Below are 25,618 nucleotides of genomic sequence, written 5' to 3'. Positions count from 1 at the left end.
ACCAAAGAGTTGATTCGATGACTCTGAATTAGGACATAAAATTTTATAGTGCATTTTTTTTATAAATGAATAAAGAATTGAAAAATGCCAGCATTTCATGTGTGATTTTTTTCATCATCTACAATTAAATAACATGTAATAGTGTTTATTTAGTAACATTTGTGATATTTCATAATTTAAAATTATTAAAATCTAATATTCAGCTATGCACGACAAAAAAGAACATGTGTTGGTTGACGATCCTAGCTGATTTGGCAGACCCTAACTCTGACCCACTAAATGGACGATTATAACCAAATCGGAGGACTCACGATTTAGATCAGCGATCAGCGAGCTTGACGACTATGGTTGGATGCTGGATATTGCTCGATGACTAAAAATTAAAGTCTGTCTCGTAAAATAATTTATAAATTGAACGTGCGCGCTGATAGTTTATAGTGCAACAATTATTTAAGGTGCCTTATATTTACTTACTCTACTTGTTGTTAATGATTCCCGATGAATATAGTGTGACTTCTTGTAAAAATAGGTGGGCTTCAGTGAATCGGCCAAGAATCGGTTGGGAATTAGCCAAACAAATTAAAAAGTCATTTAACAAAAAACTAGCGAAACGTATAAAAAAGTAAGCATGAAACATTTTTAAATATTTTAAGAAACTATTAAAGTTGACATGCGATGGTAGTCTTGAGTCAGCCACAAAATCGAATCAGTTAGCTACAAAATCCATGGAATCGGTTCGCTACTGATTCAGGCTTTTGAGTGAGCAGGGTTTCACCCATATTCTGAAAAAGGCCGAAGTCTCCACCTAAACCCTCGAAACCCTTATCTCTCCAGGCACATAGTCTGTTTTGGTGTCTGCAAAGTATTGCTCTTCTGCGCTTCAACTTGCAGCACTTCGAGTTGCCACTCAAAGGTTGGTCGTCTACCAACCTTTACCCGATCCCATTATGCCAACCCCCTACATTGTTTCAACAAGCTAAACCGATCAATTTGAGGTTGATTTTGCTGATCAAGGTTTAATAGCAGTCATTCTATTTTAATATTTATTTTGAAAATTAATCCACAACATTTGAACTTGATTTTAAAATTCATATACAAGCCGATAGATTTGACCAATACCGCATATTGGTAAGCAAACTAAGTGAGCGACAGAATTACAACCTCCCACCATCAACGCTGATTACGAAAGACGTAGGCTATCACTACAGATGCCTTGATTTTAGGACTCCTAATTTCTGTCCTCCTCAACTAAGCATTACATTCTAAATGCAGTCGATTTTTTCAATTTTCAATCAAAAGTGCATTGTATAGCTGGTCAGACTAAGAACTTATTTAAAATCTTTATTTTGACTTTTAAAGGCATTATATCTCTACGAAAGACAAGTTGTGGAACAAAGAAAAAGGTTTGACTTGCATTAGGTATTAAGGACGACATTATGCCTTAATTCATCAAACGAATAATAACATTATAATAAGAAAAAAGAATACCGAGAAGCACCGGGACAGTCTGTTTTTGTCCGGAGACAAAAAGTCTGGGGGAAAAAGTATAAGAAAAAAAAAGTGTAAGAAAGAGCAACTTGTCCCTGACAGCGACGCGTCGAGTTCCAGTCGCCACGCCACAACAGTACCATCTCGGGAGGAGCATCTCCACATCACTGTGCACGTGTTTCTACTGGAAGGGAAATGCCCAAAGAGCCCTCCCTTTTGGCCCCTGATTAGCTGGTAAACTAAAAAGTAGCTCGTCCAGTATACAGATGAGCGTGGGCCTCATCAGATCAATTGTTCATTTGGATTCTAACGCTCCGAGCAAAGCTCAGTTATGTGAACCGTTGATTCGACTGAGGGCAGAAATGGTATTATGGTTTGCCCTATATTAGGAGAGTGGGAGGAGGTGATGCGAAGAGGGAGGAATGATGATGTTGATGACGACGATGCTTCGTTCTGGTGAGTGCGATTCCGACGTCGAAAGGAGGAGTGGGCGAATGCCGTTACCGGACACTCGTTAGGCGGCTGTCTTCTTCTGCTTCTGCTTCTGCTTCTGCTTCTTATGTGCGCTAGCAAAGCCGCCCCCGTCTTTCCTCCTACGCCGTTCCGTCTGCAAACAAGGGCCGCGCCGCCGGAAAAGTGCCAGAGAAGTGTGAAGGTCAGTGAATTCCCGATCTTCTTATTCCGTGACGTTTTTCGACATTTTTTTTGAGATTCCGACTGGCTTTGCGGAGATTCTGCGGTGTCCTTTCTTCGTTCCCGGTTACTTCATTGGGCTTGTGAATGAATGATCTCTTGTTTCTTCGTCGAGGCGGTGGCGAGCCTTACGTTTTTCTTGCAGGAATTCCTTTGATTTCCGTGTTTCTCTTCTTCGTTCTTGTTGTGGATTTGAGTTTGACTGCTCTCTGGGGTTCCTACTGGGATCGAACTCATTCTCATACCAGATTTTTTGCTTCCTGTCGGCGTCGCCTGTGGATTTTATGAGCATTTCTTCTCTTTCTCTCCTTTTCCCGGAATGGCCTTTTACACCGTTTCGGGTTCTTCCCCCTTTTCGTTTATAATTAAATTTTCCTTCCGTGTTTCCGTGCTCGATGCATTCCTCTCCATCGTCTACGGAATTTTACGCTAGAATGCCTCTTCTTTCGCGTAATTTTAGTGTCTTCCCTGTTGCTTGCTCTGTTTTTTGTTCTTCTGAGAAATCCGCTCCTTTTATTTCCAGTTCAGCGTTTTCGCACAAATTTCAATGGAAGTTTTGCTAGTTTCACGGTTCTGTTTATGGAAGAAGTCCAATTTCCATTCGCCAGAGTGATCTTCTACGTTTTTCTCATGCGTCAAAGAAATATGGAGTTCCGGAAGTTCGTCATTTTGTTTCCCTCTGTTAAGCTGCCGTCGCATCTAAGGCGTCTGGAGAGCCGACTAGACATCCGTGTCCACTAGACTACTTGCTTTCCCGCCTCTCTTGGATGGCCGCCTGTGGAGAAAGTTTTGATATCTTCTCTGGAAATCTAGCAGTTACGCCGTCTTCCCTGTCAATCCCACCTTCCGTTTCTCGCCCTCTTCGTCAGCCTCGAATTCATTGTGCCCCGGCTATTCGTTTTCCCTTTTCTTGTCTGTTTGAGCCACCGCTCCGAGTGTGATGGATTCGAGCTGACCGTACGGCAAATGAAAGGGTCCCTCTTCACCTCTCCCCTCTTTGGCCAAGTATCCGACTTTTTCCCCATCCTTTGGCCTACCTCCTATCCGTGGTTTGGTGTATCTGAAGAAGGAACGTGCAGTCCTGTTGGCAGATTCCGGTTCCGAGTGTGTCCCAATCGATGAAGAGTTTCAGGAATAATCCGTGGGTTATCGATTTGTTGGCTTCCCCTCTCTTAGCACAGCTTCCCGTCTCAATTTTCGGCTGGTGATGAATCGATCGTTGCCCTTATTTTATTCTCTCTCTCTCTCTCTCTCTCTGACTCGCTCTCTCTCGCATCAGACAGGGAATGTTAAAGAGTGGCAACTTTCTGTTTAGCCATTCCGTCTGGTTGAGTGGTCGACCATTGGTGCTTATTTTTATTAAAATGACAACCTAATCGCGAAGCTTACGATATTATTTGTTTTTCAATTTATTAAATATTTTAAAATATTTATCTATTAAATTTTAAAAAATAAAAATATCGTACGAGGCAATATGATGGCTGGCATGTCGTATGGCTAGAATGCCGGACAGACATGAAAACTGGATCCGGCAACGAGTCTAATTCTGACTAATGCATCTTATATGTTTATCATGAAAAGGAGTGGGATTCTATCTCGATTAGGCTATCACTTTGTTCTCCAGTGTGTTCGTGCTGCAAAAGATAAATAAAACGGCACCAGTGGTTGACATGAAAAGCGTCGATGATCATCTAAAGTAAGAGAATCTCGATTATTAAACACGTTTTAAAATTCTTCCTGTGCACATTTGTCAAACGCACAAACAAGCTGCGATACAAAAACTCGAGTACCATTGCGTTTTTTTAATTGGAAAATGAAGTAAAAATATTGTCGGAATGTGGAACCAACCAAGTAAAAGTTTGACAAATATAGACGTAAGCTTAAACATAACAAAGGAAAAAGAAAGAGAAATGATGAAGATGGTAACATTCTCTGACATCAGTGATGTCGTTAAATGTGGTTAGAGCTGTCGTTCCATCATGCATGGCTCATACAGTCATGCTATACATCATAACTGATTATCCAGAGGTATAGTATCTTCAGTTTTTAAAACTAGTCTTCTCTTGTTGAGGTACTAATGAATTTTTATATGATCTTTATTTCTAGACTTTTATGTGTACCTGTTCTGTCTTCCTTTCCATGTGCGTAGACATCTGCTTGAGATTTCCGAAAAAGAAGAATCGTGAGATTACATATCACTTTCCCAGATTTTCCGAGAGCAAGATCTGCGACCTTGATTCCGAGATAAGGTTTGTCTCTTTTCTTTTTTGACATGATAAACCGTAGAGGGCTTTATTCTTGTCTTCCTCCGCATATCCGAATTCTAATGGATGGTCATGATGGGCGGTGGCAATTGTAACTTTGGGCTCTTCACCTTTTCAGTACTCACTTGCTTTATGCCCCACATGCAGGAGCCTCGGCTAAGAAGTAGAGTGGACAAAAAAGGAAGCCAAGGCGCATGCATGGGGAGCATTTGCTGGCCTTACTTTGATCCTGAGTACGAGACACTAAACCAGAGAATCAATCCCCCGAGGTAGGCCTCCTGCTTCCTTCCCACGGTTCCCGCTTAAAGTCAACCACCTAGCTCCGAAGACATCGCTGATTTTGACACTTGCAATTTTATGCGCTCCTTTTTTCCTTTCCTCTTTGTCCCAATCATTGGAATCTCTAGGTTGTGGGCTTGCTTGGACGCCCCTTTATCTAGAAGTTCTTTTAATTTGACAACATGAGAACTGCATCGAATCAAGAAGATTTTCTTGGTTGAAGGAGGAAGAGAGTTAGAGAGCGGCAAAGAAAATTGCAGGGAAATAATGGGATGAACTGCTCTTGTACTGAAAGTATTCGTACGTAGTGAGTAACTTTGGAATGTGAAAGAAAATACTTTCTTCACTTAGGCGTTTGTCTCTTTTTTATGTATTCAGAAGCACCCACTTTCCTTCCATCCCAACTTGCTTTGGAGAAATCAACTCTCAACTTGCCTAAGAAAGGACAGGCATTAGTGACAGTATGGCTCTTTTATGTGGTTGAACTCCACTCTGACTCGGGGATATTAAGATAATTAAGGATCTTCCATTGTTGAAAATTTTACTCTTTTTTTTTTTTTGGTCTCAGCTTTGGTGAAATCAACTTTCTCGGCCTACCTAAGAAAAGGGCGGACGTTAGGATACTATGGTCCTTTTATGTAATTGCGCTCCACGCTTAAACCGAAACATTCAGATTTGGAGTCTTCCATTATCGAAACGATGGCTTGTTATTTGCGGGATCTTCCGTTATTGAAAAGGTGGCTCTTTATTTCGCTCCCGCATGCAACTTTTTGGAGGTTTTTTTCTTTTTTGTTTTTTTGTCAATCTCATTCTTGTATAGAAATAAAGGTGTTACATCTGGAAGTCAGGAGAATGGTTCGTTCTTCTTACCTTTTATTGAGGGGTACTTTTTGTTTGTTTAAGGGTATTTTCATCCCTGTCGTTTTTTTTTCTTTGGAGTTTTTCTTTCGAGTTTGTCCTTACAAGTGTTTTTTCTTTTGTCTTTGTTCTTTTCAATTGAAAGGCATTTTTGTGTTTTGGCCTATAATATTTACTTCAATCTGAACAATCTGTATAATGAATCTTTGCAAAGGTGCATGGAGCTGGTTGTATGCACTTGTCCATGTATAATTTTTTTATGCATTAATATGCTTAATGCTATTAAAGAGAACTTTTTGTAAATACAAAAAAAGAAATCGAAAAAATTTTAAACGATTAAAATGATTTTCAGAATACCCCAATTTTAACCTTTTTTTTTTTTTGCAATATATCAGTGGTGCACCCAACTCACTCTCTTAGCTAGGCATCTTGACCCACTTGTGCAGCAGCAGGTCCATGCAGAACCGGATTTTAGCGATAGACCCAAGTTGGATCGCCCCCGATTCTTCGTCGTGGACTCGGTTCTTTGTAGAGACCGAGTCTCTTTTGGGTTGGTGCTGACCTGCGTCCTCTTCACTTTGCAGGGTATCCATTGATAACGCCACCTGCAGCGACTGCACGCTCGTCAAGGTAATCTCTGCCCCCTCTTCCACGCGAACCCACGCTTCTTTAGACGCACGAATGTAATGAGGAATAGGAGAATGAAATGATGCCCGGCAAAAGGTGAGATCCGTTGACAGCTACCGGCAACCGGGAATCTTCCTCCCGAACTGAAAAGCGAAATTCGGTGTTTTTTCTTTTCTATAACAAGTTTTGTTCAAAGGACCACCTTTTGGTCATAATTGCGAATATGAGCTTCTTTTCTTTTTAAACTTTTTCGGTAGTAAGTATGACACATGGTCCCCTGTTAGGGACCATAACATCTAACCTGCTTTGAGTAGGACTGCTATCAAATAACTTTTATCTCCAGTTAAAATATTTGTCAAGATAAGTGTTTTCCCTCGTTTTACAAAAGAGAAAACCACTTTTCAAGTTAAGAAGACATCGTCGGAAGACATAGAAGCTCTTGTTTTCACCAGTATATGGTTTATGGGGTTGGTTGTGATAGTTGTTAGCAAAAATAGGGCCCACATAAGTAAAAAACCTGAGGTCTGTGAATGGAATTATGGGAGGGTTCCGAAGAATACAATCCTCTGAAAACTTTTTTCCTCGATGAGCTACGTGGAATTCCAAAAAACAGCCCTGAATTGAAAAGTTTCATCTTTCAACTGTGTTATGATTCTTGAACAACAAGACTAGAAGCAATATTGTGATCAAATTCGATTGAAGTATTCCTAAATCAGTGTACTTCAAATTGAGTTGGACAAAGAGTAAGTATTTAACCGTTGGTGGAGCCAGAAATTTTGGGTAGAGGGACATTCATTCAAAAACTTTAGAGACACTGATATACTTAAATGATGAAATTACTTGAAAGCAGTAGTGTAAAAATAGTGATTTTTTGTGGGCCTGGTGTGGGTAACCATTAACACTCTCCCACATGTGGCTCTGCCTGGGATATTTAAAGGATATTTAAATTGATTTAAGCTCATCTTATTTAAAATATATTAATTATTTTATGTTCTTGTATAAAATTGAAAACACATTTAAAGATTTAGTAATACCAAAATCTCATCTAAAACTGCATCTAAGGCATGCTTCGGTGACGGTTGAAACTGGTTTTACAAAAAACCAGTTTTGGAAAAACCACCTTTTTAAAAGGAAATGAATAACTTGTCTCCACTCTCTCCTGTTACAAAGTAACTTTCCACAAAACCCGATTTTCAGAAAACGTTGTTTTTTAAAAGGTGTTATCTAATACAACCTTAAGTGTTTTATATTATAAAAAGGACAACTAGGTTTTTCCCGACTTGATTAGAAAACCCCATTATATTATCTATCCTAAGATCCGTGAAAATTTATCATTTCCCCTTAAACGGTTTGCTACTTGATCCAATTTTGCTAATTCTCGGGTCTTATTCAACAGAACCGCAAGTTTTTTTCATATTATAAAAAAGACAATTTAGGTTTTCCCCTACTTAATAAAAAGATCCGTGATATTATCTATCGCAAGATCCTTGAAAATTTACTATTTTTTCCGCTTAAATGATTTCCTACTTGATCCAATTTTGTCAATTCTCGGATCTTCTTGTCCAGTAGTTTGATCTAGAAATCCATTTCAACTATTAATGGAAAATGAGAAGAGTAAAGGAGAAAGGGCTGTGCAGATCCACGCCTTTGAGGCCATATGGTATCTTGATTTGTCATATAATTCTCTTTCCTACGTCTGAACTTAGCTTTCCAGAAGAAGGAAAAAAACATGTGTATCTGTGGTTGGCTCCGAGTGTATGTCATATCACTGTCCTAACCATGCCTAGTTGAATGTAGGATAGGTTCTGCCGAGATATGCTTAGCCCTTGTCACATCCAGCTTTTGCACCGGTGGCGTTCGCTTTGATCCTTATCCCTTCGTAAGGGATGAGGCTCTCTATCCGGACTCTCTACCACATTGTGGGTGCTTCACTGGACTATGTAAAGCCACTGGACCCGTCACTCTTTCTAGAAGAAATTCGAACTCAGTTTTGTTTTCAACCTTTACCTCACCTTTATGCTTTGTTGCTATCACTGATTTGCCTTAGGCAAATTTATAAAATAGTCAAGATATCAACTGCGTAAAGTAGATTAGGCTAAGTATTTCAAAGAAAAAGTTTACATCGATCTAGTTAGGTGGCTTAGGGAGTGGGTGGGAGCTTCGCTCTGTACCATAAATAAGCCTTTACAGTTGATGATTTAGTTGTTGTCCCTTGAAGGTTGGGGGCCTCAAATGTTTATATATATATTGAATTTATTTTAGTCCTCCCCAAGTGTCCACCAGCCGTCAACTTTTACTTAGAATCACAAACAACCCTTCAACATTAATGCGAAGGTTGTGGGCTCATTTGTGGTCTTTTAAAGGTTGAGGGCTTGTTTATTTATTATTGGCTCAAATGTTGGGCTCCTTTATAATTTTGTATTTATTTAAGTCCTCCCTTATTACTATACGTTGCCCCTGATAAACAATTACATGCTGGTGCCCACGTCTCCACTAGCATGGTGTCGGCAAGGGAATGGTCGACCAATACAAGCTAATTTCCTCAGATTTTTTTTACGCTGCCTATAACAATTTTTGTGCTGTTTTTTTTATAAAAACCATTGTTATGTTGGGAGGCTTCAAACAATGTAAAATTCTATAGGGTTGTTTCATAGTCCGAGATCTTAGATCCGACCTTGGATATTGTGAGAGGTTTGAAGTTATATCAAGCAAAGGATCTAACATCAGCGGAAGTCTTGAAATTTATGGATTTGAGGTTGAACTATTAAGAACTGGAGATATCTTTTCTTCGTAAATAAAAATTGAATGATCAAGAAAGCTTCCACAAAAACTGCACCTTTGAATTCATTGGGAGAAATGCTCGTACCTAGCCCGGCCCGGTCCGATGCTAGAAACCCGAGCCCGGCCCAGCCCAGCTAAATAAAAAAAATATTTTTTAAAATATTAAATAAAATATTTTGAGTGTAAACAATATTTTTAATAATAAAATATATTGTTAATAAAATAAAATAATATTAAATAATTTACTGAGCTGAATCGGGCCCCATTGGACCGGCCTGGGCTGGTTTTTTTGGGGCCAGACCCAGGCCCGATGCCCACCCTGATCGTATCCATTGTAACCACTGGATTGAAAGTCTCGTCGTAGTTTTGCCCAAAATATTGTGTGAAACATTTGGCAAACAGTGTGGTTTTTATATAGTTCATTGCTACCATCCAGTTTATACTTGACTTTAAACCCACTTGGAACCTACTGTAGTCTTCCATTGAGGTACCGATATTACTTCCCAAGTTTCACATTTATAGAATGTTTCTATCTACTCATTCATAGCCCTTAGCCATTAACTAGGTTTATAGGTTTGACATAAATAATTGGAAAACCTATGTCACCAAAATGCGGGGTGTGGGTTTGGGTGCGATACATCTCAAAAAATTACGTTTGCAGCGGTGCGGCGAGGGTATTTATTATTATTATTAATTTATTATTATAATATATTAATAATATCAAATTTGATAAAAAAAACTAAAAAAAACTGAAATCAATAGGGTGCGGGTTGGGTGCGAATCTGGGTCGCACCAGCACCCGCGTCGCGTCGACGCGAGTGCGTCACCAGGGTTGCCGCACCCTGGTGACATAGTGGAAAACCAAAGAGAAGCTTTCATAACTGATCTATCAATCAATGAGGTGCCGAACTCGTTTAGATCTCCTTACATGTTGACTAACTCGTTCATCATTCATGTCCTGATCTCTTCAACTATAGACTAGCCCAAAAAATTGTTGAATGGCAGCTTACTTTATGTTAAAAGTCATTGCTAGGCTTAGCTTGTTCCATGGTAGATCAATCATGGTTGGACTGAACATTTCTTGCATGTGCACTCACAAGAGGGCAAGAAGATACATGGCTGAGCTGCCATGGGCAAAAGCTCCCAACTTAACCAAGGATCATAGACCTTACTCTATAATGAGAGTGGGTCGGTGGGGCCACATTTCTTGTCAAAGTTATAGGATCATAGATCTTACTCTATAGTGAGATTGGGTCGGTGGGGCCACATTCCTTATGAAAGTTAAATTCATCAAACACCACATTCTACGAAGTCTATATTCGTTTACTGCCTGGATCATAGCATCTGAATCCCTTATGCTCATCTGCATATTCAACAAAGCTACATTTTAATGTTTTGTCTTAAAACTTATTTCTCAAAGATGTATTTATGTGAAACCAAATATGCAAGGATCATTATATGCAGGATGTTGCCCATAAAGAACTCAATAAGAATACTTGTGCTCCAAGATAATCATAGGCAATCGATTTATGATATGAACAACATCTGAAAAGTCTCTGCCTAAAGGCTAGCTGACATATTAGCATCATTCTCAAAGTAGTCTCTGCAATGTGTCGGTGCTTCCACTCAACTACCCCATTTTACTAGAGAGTGTGCAGGCAAGATATTTGTTTACTCATCTCATTATTTTGAAGATATGCAATAAAGTCTTTGGATTAATACTCTCATTCACCATCACAGTCAAAATGCACAATATTGGAGGAGAGTTTGTTTTGAATTAAGACATGAAAGTTCCAGAAAAACTTGAAAGCTTTAGATTTATTTTTCATAAAATGTATCCAGGTATAATGGGAAAAAGAATATATGAAGATAACATAATAACAACTACCAGGCAATGAAGAAATTGGGGTAGGCCTTGACACATCAGAATAGACAATCTCAAATGATTTAAAATCTCTTTTATTCAAAATATAAAAAAGAACATGGCTTTATAGAGTTGAGAACTACGGTACTGTTTGACTTTTGAGTTAAACTCTAAGCTAGACTCTATGCGAAATTACCTGCAATAAGTCTTTCATTAAAACTTCGCGTACAATGACCCAAAAGGTTGTGTTATAAATCAAGCTTATTACATTAGTATAAATTTAAAACATCTGAACTATGAATACGCAACTGAGTGGATGCACTAATAATTAAAGAAGCAACTAGTAAATCAATTGAAGAAGAAACTGGAACTGTGGTTAGTAGAGTTTCCTTGAAATAGTATATATTATTCTCTTTTACCAAATGTCTTCTTCATTGAAGATCCTTGACATACACAAAAGAGGGAGTGAATTTGACAGAAGAATGTGTATAATCAACATGTTTAGACACTGAAACAATATTTTTTTTATTATTTGAAGCAAGGAGGACATTAGACAGGGATAATGAAGAATTAGACATGAGAATTTGTGCATTTCCAGTATGAGTGATGGAATGATATGATCCATCTAATGTGATGATCGATCCTTGTTCTGAATAAGTAGATAAGTTAGGCAATTTTACCTGTGTTTCTAGTGACATGAATGGCTGCCCAAAATCCACTTACTATTGTCCTTGATCATTTTGTTTGAAGTTCATCTTGAAAACACAATCATAAGTATATGTTGTGAATCATCTGGTATAGATTTATGTGTTTATATTGAGTTCTCTACACTCCTCCCTCGTAAGCATTCCCTTTATTTTGTGGATTTTACTAACAATTTTCCTTAACACGCCCTTTCTTGTTACATCGAAAACATGTCATGATCCTTCTTTGATTTCTAATTCTTGTAGAGATACTAGGAGTAGGAAATTTTCAACCTGACCAAATTGACATTGCCCTTGTCCTCCTTCATAACTTCCTCCTCCACAAACATACCCAACTGAAGTACCAGCCATCAAGACATTATGAGAAATTTCATCATCTGCATTGAAATTTGTTCCCTATCCATCTCATGCTGAAGCAGTTTAGCCTTGAGTTCATCAAAACCGAGCAGAGCAGGAACACCAGAGCAGTACAAAATACGTGTATGTTGGTTTGAGTCCACTTAAAATTTGCTGAACTTTGTTGTCATCTAAAACTGCACTCCCAATCATGGCAACCTGATCCGTGACTTTTTCATCTGAGTCAAATATTTCACAACATATTTTGATTCTTTCTTGAGATTATGAAATTTTCGCTTCAGCTCTAGACCTCTTGCCTCTGACACTTGAGAATATCTCATAGTTGTGCTGCAGTAAGATCATCAGAAATAATAAGTGCCTCCTCTGAAAGTGTTGAAGTGATGTATGCCACAAGCGATTGGTCTCTTTTCATCCATTTGACATATTCTGGATTTTTCTCCCTCATGATGGATTCTCCTTTGCCATCCTTACTTTCTTACAAGATAAACTGCAGTCGGTCTACAGAAGTTTCATCTAGATGCCCAAATAGATTATGACTCCTTATAAAAGAAACTAGTTGCCACTTTTAGGTCAGGTAAGTTGTATGCATAAGTTTCTGGAAAACAAGTTGGGTCAAGAAACTGAAAGAATTGTTGTTTGAAGTGAAATTCATGAAAGAGACAAAAACAAAAGAATATTAGGTGAGAGAGTGAACATTTTTGCCGGCAACAAGAATCAAAAGTTAATGTAAATGATGTGCCACAAGCAACAGTAACTAAAAGACGATGTTTTGTTTTTCAACCGATGGACAATTGTGCATAAATCTGTTATTGTGCAAGCATAGGAAAAGACATTGTTGTGGCTATAAAAGTATCTTTTAGGATAAAATAAGTGAATGCAGACCGGACAAGGAAAGTAGCTCTAGGTATATCGTCAAAATACAAGTGGTTGAACACAGAGTGGCAGACTGAATACAGTAAGACGACAAACGTTTCAAGGAAAATTACGTGCAAGAGAAGAAGAAAGTGTTCAACACCATAAACTGACGTCAAGAAGAGTGAGGACATAAGAGAAATTAACAGAATGAGATATTTCAGACGTTAAAGTTGCGACATTAAAGAGAGATATGGATATAAGAAATAGCTTGGAGATTAACACAAACTAGAAAAGGAGAATAGGGTGAGAAAAATGAGGCAATGATGAAATCTCTGAGGGAGAAACAATGAATAAGGATGAATGAGGTGACTAGAGGTATGATGAAATTAAGTAGATAGTTATCTTTCTTGGAAGAACAAATCAGATTTCTTTGGGCATTCCTTCTGGAGAAACCACAAGACCTTTGCTCTGATACCATATAAGTTTTGATGCATCAGCCTTGCATGTCCATCGTAGTGGTACTTTAGCATAGAAGAAATTGAAGGAGACAAAGAAGAGGTAAAGAGGGAGACGACTGGCTTGCATATTGCAGCCTCAACCCTAAAACACACCTATATATATATATATATATATATATATCGACCTTTAAAAGTTGAGCAATAATGCCCTCAATTACTGAAATTTACAGAAGATGCCATTATTGAGAGAATAACAACACATGAGAACAATAAGAGAAATAAGAAATCACCTAGACCTAACATGTTTGGAGTTAGGTCCAGAGCTAAACACATTTAGACACTCCTTAACACTTCACAAATGTGACTATCACAATTTCTAGTAGTAATAATATCACCGACATATATGAGTAGCCAACTTGGGATGGTCTTCTCTACCACAAAGATCATTACTCTTGTAAGGGACAAAATCTTGTTGCTTATACAGATGCAAACTAAGTTGGAGATTCACATGAGGAGTATCAGGTTATTATGTTTTCACTGAAGAAAATCTTTGTTTTGTGGAGTAGTTGGAAACAGAAGGTCGCAGCTCTGTCTAGCATGGAAGCGGAATACAGAACTATGTGTGGTCGGGACAACTGAAGCTACATAGGTGAGAAATTGTAACGATAATAAAAATTTAAGGCGACAAAGGACCACCTCACAATCACAGTCTTCAATTCATGTCAAACTACTCTCCTGGAGAGCAAATGATCATCATACAAGTCGAAGCAGTAGAATAGCACGCTGATAGCCTTTGAATCCACTCTTCCTTCAAATTCAAAGGCACGAAAGGATGACTTTATGAATTCCCAATTAACGCAATCATATGCCTTCACTAGGTCGATCTTCAAGCAGCAGGCTGGACGGGAACTGTGTCACAGTGTGTTCATAATTTCGTGACGTAGAATAACAGCGTCTTCGAGGCTTCGCCTTAGCAAGAAAGCTGGCTAGCTATGTTCCATTAATTTGGTCAAAATCAGATTCATCCTGACCACGAAAAACTTTGACTGGAATTTGTACTTAGAGTTTGACAAGGCTATTGGCCGAAAGTCCTGAATCCGGCAATTTCTGTCCTTTTGACTTTTTTTTAATTTTCTCAGATCTGAGAAAGGAGTTAGCCATTTCTGTGAAATCTCTTCCTATGCATTCCCAATGGTTCTGATATAAGGAACCTGGGAAACTATCAGGTCGAGGAGTCCTGTAGGGATCAGATGCAAATACGATGTCTCTTGTCTCCTCAAGGGTCGTAGAATGGAGGTGTTTGCTATTCTCCTCCCCCATGACTTGAGATCCCTGTTCTGCTCCCACGAGTCTCACCGTTGTCTTCCAGCATTGCCAAAAGCTCGCAGAAGAAAGCATCACAAGTGTTTCTGATTTTCGTGGGGTCTTAATTGCCTGCTATTCTGTGTATGCAGTTATTGGTGTGCAACCTTTCGCCATTCCTTGAAGAAAGGGATATTATGATCCTCCTTGGACAACCACTTGATTCGAGCTTTTTGATGCTGGGCACTCACTTCTTCATCTAGCGTCTCTTGAAGCTCCTGTTTGAGCACCCTCCTCCACCTTCGACTGATCTATAATTCCATATCAATTGCTGATCTGAAACTGATAACGCCGTCGCTAGGATTACCAACCGATTTCTCATCCAATTTGAGAGGTCGGATCTAGTCAGCTTGAGTTGGTTGATGAATTTAATTAGTGGGCGCCAAAATTGGGCGTCCAATAAGCCTGAGTGACAATGTGCTGCATTCATCTCCTTCTCTCCAGTGTTTGAAACATAGCCTGACGACTAGCTGGATTTCATCACAGTAGATTTTAAATTTATGTTTCGTAGCAAAATCCTTGGATCCAAGGTAGGGTTGGGCTGTGTAGTTGGTCGGGCTAAGGTCCTCTTTAAAGGCAAGTTTCTAGTTATGGGTGTTATGCTCTGCATGTTTAAGTGGTTGGACATGTTAAAGGGTACACTACTGTCGCTGCTGACGCCAAAGCAGCTCATGGCCCCTGAAATAGGAGGATGAGGAGGCCTTTAGGGCTCTTTCCAGGCGTTGTTAACCTTTCAGTTACGTGGAAACAGTTGACTTTTTTTTTTTTAAGTGAATGGGACTCAACTGGTAAGAATTTCTTTGAATGCTAATGTACAGCCCCTAATTACATAAAAAACTTCATCAATTCAATATATTTTTGTGGTGGTTAAAGTTTATTTGTCCATTTGTAACAAGGGGAAGAGATACCAGAACACGAAACTTAGCGTGCTCTTGGCGGCATAAAACTCTAGGAAAGGTAACTTGGTGGTTAAGGCCTAAGCCTACTTAAGCTTCTTCAGACCATGGTGTCCATGAGTGGAACCCTGACTTCTTGGTATTTAAAGGCCCACCGCGCCAACCCCTTGGGGTGTATATGTGTCCGTCTTGGGTCAAGGACTCTTTAAAGGCGTTCGTATTGTCTATCATAACTGTAGAACACGTTAAACAACAACATTTTACATGATTATCTCTTAGTCAATCTACTCTGAAATTTTATCTTGAGTTAAGCATGAGAATAGTGCTTGTACGTTATTGATTTGCAGTTCATAAAACTTTGCAGTTTCTTCAATAAATTTGAAACCCTAAGGCTTCCTTTTTGAGATTTGAGTGAAAAGCCAAGTCCTTGACAACAGTTTCCTCAATGGAAATGGTAAAAACAGTCACAAATATCATTTTCACATTTTAAACGGTGAAGTTTTTTAGGATATAATATTGCAAGCTTTAAAAAATGGAAAATACAGAAAAAAATATGGTAAATTTTAAAAATCTTAAAAATTGGGGAAAAAAATAAAATGAGAAACTAATAAAACAACATGAAAATATAAGTATATTTAAAAATTAGAAAATAGAAACAAACAGTTTGGCATGGTATTAAAGAAAACGTGAAAAAACACATAGAACAAAAAAAAAAGGGGGGAAATGTGAAAATACATGAAAACACATAGAATGGAAAAAATGGGAAAAAAACGAAAAAAACCAAAATTAAAAAAAAAAATCATTTTTTTTATGTTTTATTCAGCCGACTTTTTTTCATATTTTTAACGCATTTTTTCAAAAGAAAAACATGTGTTTTTGTGATCAAGGGTAGAAGTAAGAATGGTGATCAGGTTGCACATGTAGATAACAAGTTGAGGTTAAACATCACCCTGAAAACGCACATAAGATGGTGAAAAGAGAATCAATAATCACATTTCGTTTCTTGTGACATTCCATGCCAGTACTGGTTTTTGACGGTCTGACCAATAACCTTACTTGTAGCATAGCATCTCGAATTCCTAGCTAGAAGCTTTAAATTTATGAAGCAGGCAAGTCGTTGTATAAGCATCTCGAAAGGTGCCTTACATGAATATCATATTTTAGAAATATTTCATGTATGACAATTTTTTTTCTCTTGCTTAATATATCGTTCTTGAAAAGCGCTGCAGTTTCACGTTCATCGTACGTTTTGTTAATGGTAAACTTTAATGTTTGTATTTTTATCAAGTTTTGTTCATGTTACTAGAACATTCATCCTTTCTTATATAACATATGCAATTAAATGAACGAAATCGAAACTTAAACATGTTTTTGTTATTCACTAAAAGATTAGGCACGTTTTTATAAAATTTTCATTATGTTTTTTAGTATGGCTAGTGTTCTCATTTGACTATATCTACTGGGCTTTGACCTGTGTTAGACGAAAAGTTCGGTTGGTTCACTATTTATTGCTCCTAGAAAACAGAGCTCCAATATTATGAACTTAGAAGACGTGGAAGTGTAGAAAAGAAACCAAAAAACGAAAAATATGTGCGTAAATTTGTCTCCGGCAGCCAAAAAATTGAAGCAAGTACTGACTTGAACTTGGCCTTTTTCCTTTTTTCCGCGTGCTGCAGGTTGACAGCGTGAACAAGCATGGTATACTGCTGGAAGTTGTTCAGGTCCTGACCGACCTTGATCTCAGCATTTCCAAAGCGTACATCTCCTCTGATGGAGGATGGTTCATGGATGGTAAGGAAATTGAAAAATAAAAATAGAAAGTGGGTGAAGGAGAATTGTCACACCTTGTTTGGTTTCCTGGGAAAGGAGGTTCCTCGTCTGTTGGAAACTATTAGCAGCTTGGGACCCCCCTTTTCCGGCCATGGTGGAAAATTCACGATCATCTACGACGTTGCCTGACGCATAGTATAAGCTGGATTTCGAACTTATAAAATGGCCTGAAATGCCTATGTTCGCAACTTGCTCCTCTTGTGTAAGTCTTTCCGGTAAAAAATAGCCTGTTCTTGTGTGTGTCATTCATGTCCAAAAAGAAAACTTGCTGATTTCCCTGAATAGTTGCAAATCGATTCGGACCTATTCAGTAATAAAATTTGATCATATAGATGTGATTTACACAATTGAGTTTTACTAGAAGCTACCATGAAGTTGCTGGAATGTGATATGTATGTAGGATTTCGTAGTATGTCAGAAGTCAGCCCCATGAAAATGCTAAAATTTAGTGGTTTAAACATACATATCTTGTAAACTAACATATCATTACTGGGGCGACAAACTTTTAAGTTGATTTCTACATGAGCCAAACAATTCAAATCAACCAATGGAGATCACTTCTACACGGTCCAATTTGGTTGCAAAGACTTAAATAAATAAATAAATAAATAAATAAATAACTGAGGTTGAAAGGCTCGTTGTGCATCTCGACCCTTTACTGGATCGACTGCGGATGGTAGGTTCTGCATTAATTATGTTAGTTCTGGGTATTTTGACATTGAAATAGGAAACTTTTTTGTGTAGGCTGAAAATTTGATGCTCAATACTGGTTGAGTATTTTCTGTTTTGAAGCCCTCAAGGGTCAGTTCTTCCGGAAGCCCAAGGGTTATGGGCTCCATTGGAGCTCGGGCTGCACTTCAATTAGCGCACCATTTACCTTTTATGGGGAGAAGAGATTTTGATGCCCGTGTCATTTGAGCTAGTAACTGGCCGTCCGTCAGTAATTAGCCCAAGCTAGTGTGTCAAACCTAAGGGTGGAAACAGATGTAGGCATGTGAGGACAGTTGCTTATAGAGTCCCATATAATTTTACATATCTGTTGACCACAAACATTCGCATATCTATAGGGTCCAAAATTTATTTAAAGGGTCCAAAATGTATATCTAAGATGCCCGTAAGCATTTAGGTATTTATATGTGGTGCCTCTAACTATTTGTTATATGCTTAAATGATCCAAAGTTTTGTTAATTATTACCCCTTAACCAAAACTTTCTAGTTCTGCCAATGGTCAAACCACCACCACCACACCCCCCCCCCCCCCCCCCCCCCGCACACACACACACACACATCAGCATGGGCTGATCTATACTTTTCCTGCTGCTTGCTTTGCCCTATGACTGTTTATTTGCCTTTAGTTCTAATGATTTCTTATGGTAAGATGCATAAGACAACCACATGTTTGTTGCGCCCGTAGTTCTCTGTTACCTCTCAATCGCAGGTGTGACCTTGTGACCAACAATCGTAGAATAAGAAGTCAAACCTGTGATTCTTGAGCCTGTAATTGTGGCTTACCAAGGGGAAAGCAAGCCACGGCTTGGGATTCTTTTGTGGGTACCAACTACTTGGCGCGGTTTTGCATGTCACTGACTGCATGTATTGCTTTGTCCTTGGGCAGTTTTCCATGTCACGGATCAGCAGGGAAACAAAGTGACAGACCCGAAGATGATCGAACAGATCGAAAAGGTGAGGACCTTAACTGACACCGTATTTCTTTCATAGTATGATATCGCAACACGTACCAGAAAAATGCATCTAGCTGGCAGAACCGAAAAATTTGAGGTTGATCAACCTAGGCATTTAAGCTCGGATCCCCTGTAAAATTTTATTCACCATGGCCCATGTAAGTCCGGCAACTTATTAGTCATGATAAAGATAGGGGAGAGACTGGTTTACGTCCGGTTCAAAGTTGTTCCATAGCGAATCGTACCAACCAAATTGTTCTCTCTAACGTGGTTCAAGTTGGAGCTCAATGGGTCTATGTGACTATGTCTAGCCAGTTTTATAAAACTTTAAATTTATAATTTGGGTCTAGTTATATAAAACAACTCCATGAAACCCAAGTCACTGCCACATGGCCAATTAAAAATTTGTTAACTAGATGCTCAGCATTTGATGGAAAAAAAAAGGCTCTGCCCCTACCTGGTTCATAAAGCAAGATCAATGGTAGCTTATGTTCTGTATATCAAGTCAGTCTTTTTGTGAAGTTTAAAACAGAACGGTATATGATGGTATGTGAGTAGGAGTATGGTACATTGACAGATACCGAACATTCCGGTGCACTCCATGAAGTTTGTATCATGATTCATGGAGTTATTTCTTGCTTAATGATATTGGAGGTTCAATCCCTGTGCAATTCTGATTCTTGTCGTTCTTTCATTTTTTCTTTCCTTTGAAATAAATGATGGTGGTATTCCTTAACAGGCACTGGGGGCAAATGGGTCTCCTAAGACGCGCGTCCAGTCGGTCGGGGGAGAGTACACAGCGATTGAGCTCATGGGCAGCGACCGGCCGGGCCTCCTCTCCGAGATCTCCGCGGTGCTGGCCGACCTCAACTGCAACGTTGTGGCTGCACAAGCCTGGTCTCATAACACCCGCATTGCCTGCGTCTTCTACGTTACCGACAGTGCCAGCTCCCGGCGCCTCGACGACCCTGCCCGCCTCGCCGACATCCAGGAACACCTCCGCAATGTGCTCCGTGGCGGGGACGGCGTCGCCCACACAAACGTCTCTACGGACCTTACCCGCACCGATCGGAGGCTGCATCGGATGATGTCCGACGACCCGGACAATGAGTTGGTGGTTGATGGAGGGTATGGGGAGAAAGCGGGCCCGTGCTGTGATTTCCGGCCGAGGATCACGGTGGAGGGATGCGACGAGAAGGGATACTCAGTGGTAAATGTAAGGTGCAAGGACCGCCCCAAGCTGTTGTTTGACACTGTGTGCACTCTCACCGACATGAAATACGTGGTGTTCCACGCTTCCATCGTGTCCGATGGGCCTTACGCCCTCCAGGTAAATAGACCCCCCAGTGGCTTCACCCTTTCACTATATGAGTGCTTACTGTATGTTGTAGAGGTAATTGCTGTGTCCTGCTCCTCCATCTCTGTAGCTTACAAAACATGTACCTTACTTTTTGACTTTTCATATTCGTTTTCTTTTAAAATTTTCTATTTTGTTTATTTTTCCGAAAATCATTCATTTAAATCTGAGGAGTGTAAAACAAGTAGAAGATGGTACAATGAATGTTCTAATGTATAAGAGCTTTCGTTTTTGCTGATTTGTTCGTAGTTGATATTTTTAGTAGATGGCTCTAAATGTTAACTAGGTGGGGACATTTTGGATTTGGATGTGAAACATCGAAAGATATTCTGCGTGGTTTGCTAGTTAGGTATAGCTTTGTAAATTTGTGTCAAATGAAACTGATTGAGACACTTGCATATCTAAACCTGAATGTTTTCAATAGTGTACATGGTTATTGTCCACACCCATGTCGACACAAGTGGGCACGCTTCCAGGCGAGTTCATGTGCCATAGATGGCATAGTGAGTACTTCCAAGTTCCAACTATATGTTTAAGATAAATATTTGAAAATAATATCTTTGAACTTGGGATGGATTAAAGTGTTGTAAATATGTTTCCATGACACAGATATTGAAGGAAAGTTAATGCTGGTAACTTATCAGGGAAAGCACATCAAACAAAATATAAGAAAGACCCAACATGACCAATGTTTACACGAACATACAATTTAGGTGGATATAAAGTTGACTAAGCATTAGCTCTCAATTATTTCACCCACTAATTGGTTAACAAATTTATCAATTGCTGAAGCTTTTGTGGGTGGCTAATTGGTGAAACTTGCTCATAAATAACACACCCATGAATCTAATAGATTACATTCTACAAGGGAGAGTCTGTTGATAGGGCTAGAGAGAGGGCCTTCAGGTTTGCTTCTTTTTAAGGAACTTGATCAAAGAAAGTTTGAGGCAGAGAGAGAAAAGCAATCCTCACAGAGGTGAATGTTGTGTCCATCAAGTACATGTTAGGTGATTAAGATGCAGGAATGGACGGTTACTCTTGTCTTTGTTTACATGGCCAACTCCCATGTATTTTGAATCATATTCAATTGGCTTTTTCTAAGTTCTGATTAGTCTAATGACTCTAATCCATTGTATTGGTTTTCATGGGATAACCTATGTCACATAGGTACGGGTACGGGTGCTGGTATGGGGAAGTGGGTATGGGTACATCGTTTTCGCCAATTTTGGTACGGTGGTACGACAATAGTTATATATTTTTAATTAATTATTACAAATGAAATCAGCAAAAAAAGTAACATAAATATATGATGTCATTTTTGTTGTAGATATGTTGTATGAAGGTAAGGAAGAAAGAGGAAGAGGCGTCAGGAAAAAATAGGTTCATTTAAAGTGACATAAGTATTATGTATGAGAAAGAAGGAGGAAGAATGTACCAAGACGTACCGCAGTGCAGGTACCGGTACGTGGGTCCTTCCCACGTACCACTGTGACATAGGGGATAAGTAATCATGCTAGACATCATGTTCCCTAAAGGATACTGGTGGTATTTGAATGCCTGCAGCTGTTAGAATTAGGCATTAGGTAATGCAAACTTCAACTAAATTATACCTTTTCTAGATAAAAGCATTTGTACACTATCCTGCCTTCATGATGTACACGGTGCATCCTGATAACTTTCGGTGATCATACTGAAGGGTGTACAAGTCTAATACACTTAGTTGTTAACGCGACGCCTAGGCATAGGCTAATTATCAGTGCATATCCCATGCTAGCGCCTAGGAGTGCCTACTCAGGACTAGGTGTGCTGGTGCCTAGTCCATTTGGAAGTTTGGGTGATTTTAGCCTCTGATATTTGGCTTCCCAAGACATGTTATCCCTTGAATTTAGCTTAATTTTATTGCAGGGACTCTGATTTGACCCAATGGTTGCAAAATTTATGTTGAAAACAGAGAATTTTTGCTATAAGTATCTCAGAAAATTACAATTTGTGCAGAAATTAGATTGCTTGCAAGGTCTATCTTTCACCTGAATTGATTGAGTTAGGATTGTAGGTGTGATTTGAGTTCTGCTAATGTATGCATTAAACAACTTAAGTCAGGGTTGTGTGGGCGTCTTTTACAGTCTTTCACATTTGTTCATATTCAGTTGCCATCTACCATAGGTCCAGTTTAGAGAGCACAGATTCGAAGTAGGTATTATTTTGGTTATTTTCTGTTTCATGTATATTGTCTAAAGGTCATTTTCAGTTCTACCATGAGAAGTCTATCATCTGGTTTAAATTCAATGCATTAAACATTTTATTTTGCAGTTTTATAAGTTGAATTTGACTAATCCTAACTTTCTAACATGCTAACTTGACATATAAAACATAAAGCTAACATTTTAGAATTAAAAATAAATAAGCAAAATTGCAACAACTTTTGGATGCCTTTTTAGGCTAGGCACCAGGCAGCGCCTAGCCACCTTGACAACTAAGCTAATACAGAAGAGGCTTTGGTGCTCATTGCTGCATAAAGCACTATTCCTGTGCCATGCAAAAATACCCTACATTATGGTCTGGTTTGTATCAGGTTGTGGGATCTGGAATTATTTGATCCAGAACTCTCTGCTGGACCAAGACTTCCAGATACAGAAGTCAGCAAAGTCGACCACCTTAGATGCACCATGACTTGCAATTGGGTATTTGGATGACGAATTGGACTTCACAGCGATTCTTGACCAAGTTTGGTAGATGGAATTTCAAAACTTGTTTTAAAGAATCAAGAATTTTCTTGTGAACTTCTTCCTATTATGAAACATGTACTCTACTTGATCAAACTGAGAAGAAAATTCTGCAGTATTATTTTTCAGAGAGGGATTCCAATCTCTGCAAGTGTGGGCAAAGGAGAATTCTCTCTGAAAAAAAGATTCTTTATGACAACCAAGAAACTTAATGCAAGTTACTTGGGCTTTCACTTTTCAGGAGTACTACATTAGGCATATGGATGGTTGCACTCTCAACTCAGAGGCAGAGAAAAACCATGTCATCCGGAGTCTCGAGGCTGCTATTCTGCGTAGAGTATCTGATGTGAGTAAATGACAAAACCTTGTTCACCAATTGAATTACCTGATTGGTGAAAATCAGCGGAACTTTTCACTAGCTGATTGATCTTTGAACATCATTACATAAAGCCATTTGAATTCATGATCTCGGACATTTGAAGTTTGAATAATATGTCGAGTCATCTCCTATTTTGTGTAATAGATCTCTGAAACATTTTTGTGGGCTTATGTGCATGAAATTCCATGCTAATGAATTCCTATGTTGCCCTTTTAGTTGTTTATAAGGTGTTCTTGGATATTGAGATGAGAATTTTGTTACCCATTCACTTGTCCTTTGAACAGTTGCTTGAATAGGATTCTATCTCCCCCATTTTCCCCAAGTTCCATGGCCATTGAGGAAAAAAAAAATCTGTATCATTATGTCAAATGTGATAACATCACTTTCATGTGATGCTTTATAATGCTCTTAGTCGACCTCATTCATTTTCATATTATCATGGGTTGTGCATTGCATGCTCTTGTAATGTGCTTTTGCATTAGTATGTATATACGTATACTGTTTGCAGAAAAAAACAATCCCTTGTTTTTCCCTTAGCCATTATAAGTTGTTGCAAGATGTATGATTCTCCGTTTCGATCTAGATTTGAGTTGCTTCAAGTTTGGTTGCATAGAAGTCTCTCTGATTTCTCTCCATTGGCCTGTCTCTTGATTTCTGCTTGGAGTTCCAACTGTTCCTTGTATATTACAATAATTTCATTTAGATCCCTAAAACACGACATTTGATCACCTAAAGGCAAGTCCTGGTCTGGGACTAATTACCGAATTTCTACCAGGTTGATCAATATAATTGTATGCCATCTTTGTACTAAGTCACATTTATGCATTGTCTCACTACTTACTGGTCCAGCCCAAGCAAAGGACATTTGAATCTTCACATACTGCATGATACATGCAGACCCTTTACATCTTGTTCCCTTTTTATAACTAAAGGCAGTTCTTCCTTGTCTCATGTCATTTGCATAGGGTGTGAGCCTAGAATTGAGTGCCAAGGATAGAGTGGGATTGCTATCAGACGTAACTCGAGTCTTACGCGAAAACGGGCTCACTGTGATGCGTGCGGAGGTGTCAACAGTAGGTGCCAAAGCTGTGAATGTGTTCTATGTGAGGGATGCATCAGGGAACCCGGTGGATATGAAGACCATTGAGTCTCTGCGCAAGGAGATAGGCCATACCATGCTGCTTAATGTGAAGGCACCAGACTTGGACAAACCCTCGCAGTCTGTGGGGACGGCTAAATTCAGCTTCTCTTTTGGAAGATTATTTTGGAAATTCTTGCCTTGAATGTGCAACAAACGGCAATATTTCTTACTGTGACATATATGTGTCATTAATGTATTATCTCACGACAACATTTCTTACTGTGACATATATGTGTCATTAGTGTATTATCTTCCCTCTCTACGTGTATCCACGGGGAGATTTGCATTTGGAATTCTTATTGACATCCATATAAGGGAGAGAAGAAAAGAATAAGAAACTCCGTTTCTCAAATCAAATATTCCTGTATCATTTATCTGTAGCCATATACTTGAAAGCATCGGGTGGTGCTAAGATGTGCAGAACCTTGCTGATTAGAATGGCAGAAACCCAGCAATATATTTGCAGATAAACTGTTTCAGCTTTTCTAGTAAAAGGTACATCCTTACACTCATAGGCTATGTTTATTTACTTTGGATCTGAAATCTAAGGTAATTTGAGATCATTGAGGATCTTGAGTCCAAAGATGTAATGTCAATTGAATCCTTAGTGGATATAAAATCCTGACTGCTGATATTCACAATTTGTTTAAACTATCTACAGTGAGTCTCATAAATTGTGGATTTCAGATTAGCCTTTGATCTAAGATCCATCATGATTGAACATACGCCCAGATTTAGGAAAGAGCAATGTTGTCAACAGTGGTGTGGATCAGCTGGGCTTGAATTTTTCAAACAGTGTTGTCTACATGGGTGTGTATCAAACCCAGTTTTGATCACTCACTGGTTTTGTCTTCAAAACAACGTTTTAGAGTGTCATCTAAATGCGCTTAGATGTTCTTAAACCTGAACGATTTGCGTGAAGATACCTTTTAAGAAAATGTTGGCCATATTCCGTATGCGGTGTTTGATGTGTATTATATTGGTAATAAGAATGTTAATGAATCGGATTCAGATCGAATC

The 25,618-nt window shown here is 38.9% G+C and overlaps 1 protein-coding gene across 2 annotated transcripts; it reads left to right on the top strand.

Annotated features, from left to right (window-relative positions):
* Window positions 1-1,885: 1,885 nt before the first annotated feature.
* LOC116266641 (ACT domain-containing protein ACR3) lies at window positions 1,886-24,884 on the top strand. Of its 2 annotated transcripts, XM_031647945.2 has the most exons (9): window positions 1,887-2,143; window positions 4,331-4,430; window positions 4,593-4,714; window positions 6,167-6,212; window positions 17,163-17,277; window positions 18,932-18,999; window positions 19,738-20,328; window positions 23,320-23,424; window positions 24,423-24,884. In XM_031647945.2, the coding sequence occupies exons 3-9, from the start codon at window positions 4,644-4,646 to the stop codon at window positions 24,738-24,740; spliced, it is 1,314 nt and encodes a 437-aa protein (XP_031503805.1). In that variant the 5' UTR covers window positions 1,887-2,143; window positions 4,331-4,430; window positions 4,593-4,643; the 3' UTR covers window positions 24,741-24,884. The 2 variants fall into 2 exon arrangements, with proteins under 2 accessions (XP_049937120.1, XP_031503805.1); XM_050081163.1 differs by lacking the exon at window positions 23,320-23,424 and having other exon boundaries at window positions 1,886-2,143.
* Window positions 24,885-25,618: the final 734 nt, after the last annotated feature.

This window comes from Nymphaea colorata, chromosome 13, assembly GCF_008831285.2.
Source record: "Nymphaea colorata isolate Beijing-Zhang1983 chromosome 13, ASM883128v2, whole genome shotgun sequence".
In the NCBI taxonomy this organism is placed as follows: Eukaryota; Viridiplantae; Streptophyta; class Magnoliopsida; order Nymphaeales; family Nymphaeaceae; genus Nymphaea; species Nymphaea colorata.
The sequence above is the reverse complement of the archived record's forward strand: the minus strand, read 5'-3'. Positions and strand labels throughout refer to the sequence as shown.

Bases quoted from the DNA above. Each gene is read 5' to 3' on its own strand.
- LOC116266641 (XM_031647945.2), top strand. From the start codon at position 4,644: ATGGGGAGCATTTGCTGGCCTTACTTTGATCCTGAGTACGAGACACTA. The intron at 20,329-23,319 runs GTAAATAGACCC...TTCACTTTTCAG, and splicing joins ATGGGCCTTACGCCCTCCAG to GAGTACTACATTAGGCATAT. The intron at 23,425-24,422 runs GTGAGTAAATGA...TCATTTGCATAG, and splicing joins TTCTGCGTAGAGTATCTGAT to GGTGTGAGCCTAGAATTGAG.